This window comes from Gymnoscopelus microlampas (assembly GCF_963454915.1).
Source record: "Gymnoscopelus microlampas genome assembly, chromosome: 20".
In the NCBI taxonomy this organism is placed as follows: Eukaryota; Metazoa; Chordata; class Actinopteri; order Myctophiformes; family Myctophidae; genus Gymnoscopelus; species Gymnoscopelus microlampas.
This window is the reverse complement of record NC_139957.1, coordinates 39,377,206-39,382,440: the sequence shown is the minus strand read 5'-3', so window position 1 is coordinate 39,382,440 and position 5,235 is coordinate 39,377,206. Positions and strand designations below refer to the sequence as shown.

At 47.5% G+C, this 5,235-nt stretch overlaps 1 protein-coding gene across 1 annotated transcript in view; it reads right to left on the bottom strand.

Annotated features, from left to right (window-relative positions):
- LOC311035608 (AT-rich interactive domain-containing protein 1B-like) overlaps window positions 1-4,385 on the bottom strand; it is a 264,670-nt gene extending 260,285 nt beyond the window's left edge. The window contains 1 exon segment of the mRNA XM_084043910.1: window positions 3,577-4,385. Coding sequence (XP_083900036.1) covers window positions 3,577-4,368 — 792 coding nt within the window. The 5' untranslated portion in view covers window positions 4,369-4,385.
- Between the last annotated feature and the right edge of the window lie 850 nt (window positions 4,386-5,235).

The window sequence follows — 5,235 nt, the reverse complement described above, 5'->3', positions numbered from 1 at the left end:
ATACATATACTGTATAATATTAATATGGTACACTCATGCCAACAACGAAATAAAATTCTTTAAATGTTTTCACAAATTGTATTTGCAACATAAATATGTGAGATATTACATTTCTTTAGGAAATGGATTACATATTATTGGATGACAGATTAGCCTCACATATAATGAATTATTATTATTATTTGCATGGATTTTTTTTTTTTTTGCTGTGACAAATAAAACGACAGCACAGGAATAGCACAGAATACAATAACAACAGAGACAGAGCTCATAATAATTGCTGTGCTTTAATTAACATGGCTTCTGAAGTTCTGTGAAACACTCGACAATGTTATTTACCTTTTTAATATTCTGCCTACACACCCCAATCTGTGATAACAATAAGGATAATTGTTCACGATTAGCGCAATTTACACAATTCTATTAATTATCTCATCTCGGCTACAATTTAACCACGGCCAGTATCATCAAGACAAAACCACCCACGCAAAAAATATGTATATAACGTTAACTCCATTTTCCCTTTGCATCCGATGCAAATCGTCTCTGACTGCATGTACAATGTAGGCTAATGAAGTGCTTTTGTTTTTCCAAGAGACAGACAGACAGACAGACAGACAGACAGACAGACAGCAGATAGACAGACAGACAGGCAGGCAAGACGAGACAGACAGAGCTCTACCCGACCATCTCGCCCCTGCAGCCGTACAGATGTGCCATACAGATGTGCCATCCAGCCTTGCTCCGCACATAATTCAACGCATACGAACAACAAAAACCAAAAGCAAACAATGAGCGTTATTGTGGAACATCGTGTTATGAATGTTTCACAATGTGCTGCAGACTATTAGTCAAGAGCAGCTCATTTTCTTCTTGTACCTTAACAACCATGTTAACTCTGAGAGTATATAGACACACGTAACCAAATGGACCCTTTACGGGTATGGGTATTTACTGGTTCTCAAAGTGGGGTTCGGGGACCCCCAGGGGTCCTTGGGGGGGAGGCAGAAAAAGTAGTTAACATAGCATCTAGCATCACAATCACTTTAACCACTTTGTCCATTTATATGTTGGCTATTCAAAAAGATAGCAGATATACAAGCTTACAGCGCATCACTTCGTACCGCGCTGTGAGCTTGGACATCTGCTATTTTTGAAAATATTAGAAAATTATCGAATAATAAAAATTCGTTTTTTTTGTTTTGTTTTATTTACATAAATCATCTCTTCTGGGGGAGGGGGGCTCCCTGGGACAAAACCTTTTCCGATGGGGGGGTCCATGGCCAAATATATATATCAATTTGGGGGTCCTTGACATGAAAAAGTCTGAGAACCACAGCCTTACTTACGGGGTCCGTTTGGTTACATGTGTAATACTGGGTTTCGTATTGTGTGTAGTACTATTTGTGCCCTTGGCAGTAGGTCTGCATCTGGGCGCTATTCACATGAGCACAGTTCTCTGTGTGTGTGTGTGTGTGTGTGTGGGGGGGGGGGGTTACTCTGGGAGCCAATCAGATGGCAGATTGGATGTCAACTGTGAGGTTACCTCCAGTATTCAAATCCTCTAACGGAGAGCTCAGAGCTCAGAGTGTGAGCAGCACACACCTCCTGCACGCCTCAGTGCACATGGCGACACACACACACTCATTTGGAGCTCTCGACAGACAGTTATAGGGGACCAGGCTATAATTTAAATGGAAAACAACTGGGAAATATATAACTCCTCTCATTATTCTTTCTTTTTTTTTTGCCATTCACGCAGATATATATATAGGCTACAACACGTCATTTATTATAGACTACAATAATAATATAATAATGATAATAATAATAAGTCTGGAGTACAGCACGTCCTCTTTGCAACAAACGTGTTGTCTGTTCAACATCAGCGTTGTTTTTTAAATTTAATTGACGGGGGGGGGAAAGCGAGGAAAATGAAGGACGCCGCAGGAATGATGACTCGAAACAAAAGAGATGTTAATTAATTCAAAGCATTGTGGTTTTAAACAAACCACATCCCCCAACGTAAAACAAAAAGGATATATTTTTTTTTTAAATAATGTTTTGTATGATACCATGTCTTTATCTCGCTATTAGTCTAGATTATGTCCAAATAAACACCAATTTGAAGCGTTACCTTAAACAATTCATGGAAAAGCAGGCTATATTTTTGCACATAGTCAACTTGTCTAAAATATGACGTTATTTTAGGCCCAATCCTTTCATAATTCGCAAGGCATGTGTTCAACACATTAACAACATCAAAACACCTGGTCATTCAATTAAAGTCACATTCAGCGAGCCGCTGCTGTGCATTTATGATATGCGTCATTGTCTCCGCCAGGCCGAAAGGCATGGCCGAGACTATGTTTTGCACCCTGTCCGTCCGTCTCTGAGGGTGTGTGTGTTGTGTGTGTGTGTGTGTGTGTGTGTGTGTGTGTGTGTGTGTGTGTGTGTGTGTGTGTCCAGCTAATCTCCGGCACCATTGGGCCGTTCGCAGCGAAACTGCGAACTCCCTGGATGCCAGAGTAAAACCTCTGCCCCGAATCGGCCTGTTGTAGCGTCACCAGGAGGCCGATTTTTGCGAAACACATTTTGACAAGTACTCCTACAGATTTTGTCCAAACATCACGCAAATCGGTACACAGTATCTCTATAGTCATTAAACGAAATGGGTCTTTCAGATTTTTCATATTCCAGTCTGATTGGCTAAGATTGGCTTCCAAAGTGCTCAGTTTTGAACAAAATGCCTCAAATTATGAACACAGCGTGCGATTTCCGACAAGATTTGCACGCACATTCCCCCTAGGCCGAGGAACTGCAACTTGACATTTTTCACATCGTCTCATGGTGGCGCTATAACAGGCCATTTCATGTTTTTACCTATAACTGCACCGATCTGTGTAACACTTTGTATGCGCACTCCCTGGAGGTCAAGGGAAAACCTTTGCCCTGCATTTTTCACATCTGCCTTTCATAGCGCCACCAGGAGGCAGACTTATGCAAAACAATTTTTTTCATATTACTCATTCAGATTTAATCCAAATTTCACGCAAATCGGTACACATGATCTCTATAGTCATGTGATCAAGACAGATCAGTTAGATTTTTCATATTCCATCCTGATTGGCTAAGATTGACATCTAAAGTTTGCAGGACTAGCCTGTTTTGAACAAAATGCCGCAAATCATGAACGCAGCGTCTGATTGCGGTGAAACTTTACACGCACATGTGCACTACGTTGAGGAACAAATGCCACCCTTTTAACATTGCCCTATTATAGCGCCACCTGGAAGCAGACTTTTGCAAAAATCTAAAATAATATTACTCCTACAAACACGAACATCACGCAAATCGGTAAATATTATCTCTATAGTCAAGTGATCAGATTTGTCATATTCCATCCTGATTGGCGAATTCCGAACATTGCTGGCCCATAATATCCCACCTGACCTGGCGGAGAACTGTGCTCCGAGGAGCACTTTTTCTAGTTTATACTCCGTCGTACAACGGGGTATAAAGCCTCCTTTAAGGTATATTTCCAGAACAGAACTTTGGGGTGTTTTAATTATTTACCTGCGTCCTGCTCAGGCCTGCTGCTCCTCCGCTCTGCGGGCTCATGGAGTGGTTGTGGTTCCGGTGCTGCTGCCCCCAGCCGCCGTGGGGGTGATGGTGGACCCCGGCGACCCCGCCGCCGCCGGTACCGGCACCACCGACGTACTGAGAAGAGCCCATGTCCTTCCCGAGGCCCATGGCAGCCTGCTGCTGCTGCTGCTGCTGCTGCCCAACGGCACCACCGCCACCACCGTAGTCCTGGTAAGCGCCTCCGTAACCTCGCATCATGGGACTGGGAGACGTCAGCAGCTGGTTGAGGGTCGGCGTGGCCCCGGAGGGATGCGGACCCTGCTGCTGCTGCTGCTGAGTCTGCCCGGGGAACCTCTGGAAGCCCCCGGAGGACGGGGAGGAGGAGGAGGCTGCGAGAGGAGCCTTGGTGGTGGTGGTGCCGTGGCCGCCGGCCGAGGAAGAGGAGTTGGAGGCCATCATTTGGCGAGAGGAGGACGAGCCGGGCGACGGTGCCATCATGGCGTAGGCCGCGCCCCCGGGCCCGTAGCCGGCGGCCCGGTAGGCCGGGTAGTGGTGGTTCTGGTAGTGGTGGTGGTTCTGGTACCCGGCGGGTTCGTGGGAGTTCTCCATCATCCCCGCCAACCCGCCGCCCTGCTGCTGCTGCTGCTGTCCGCCATGTTGCTCGTAACAGGGCCTCGACGCCACCGCGTAATAGTTGTTATTAAACTCTGCGGCGTTGTTGTTGGCCTGGGGGCCGCCGCTGATTGGTCCTAAGTTGGAGTGCTCGTACCTGCTGGGGCCCATCACCCTCTCTCCCCCACCTCCCCTCTGGGGCCCTGCTGTCACCCTCTCCCCTCCTCCTCCCCCTGGGCTCATCATCCTGTCCCCCCCGGGTTTACAGGTGACTACATCTCCTCCCTCACCTTTGCCCTGCAGCAGCAGCATCTCCCCCTGGAGGTTCTCCTTCCCCCCACCATGGTGCTGCTGCTGCTGGTTATGATCCATGTTGTTGTTGTTGATGTTGTTGCTCTGCATTTGACGCTCGCGCTGCTGCTGCTGCTGCTGATGTGGCGGAAACTGGTTGAATTGTTGCTGCTGCTGCGGCTGCTGAGCGGGATCTCCTCCGCTCCCCACATACTGTTGAGCGGGATCTCCTCCGCTCCCCACATACTGCTGAGTGGGATCTCCTCCGCTCCCCACATACTTCAGCTTGTGGTGGCTGGATATCAGACCCGCTTCCACCACGGAGGAGACGGAGGAGGAGGAATTAGTAGTCGACGGGTTCTTCTCCAGACCGTCCTTGTTGTTGTTATTAGCCGTGGAAGTTGAATGGACCATGTTGAGCTCGGTTCTGTGTTGTTGTTGGTGGTGATGGTGGTCTACATTATTCACGTCTCCAGCGGCTCCCAGCATCGGTCCTCCTGCTCCTCCTGTCCGTTGGACGGTTCCTCCTCCTCCTACCACGGATTTCCCCGAACTGAGCTCTGAGCCCAAACTGCCCGCTAATAATTTCTTGTTGTTTTTGTTGTTAGTTCTGTTCGGAACCGATGCCACTTGCGCGGCCATTGTCACTTCTTCAACATCTAGACTGACGCGCAACGACCAGGAACCCCGCGCGGCGCGCGGACAGCCTCGCGCATACACACACAGTACACGCACAAAAAAAAGAGA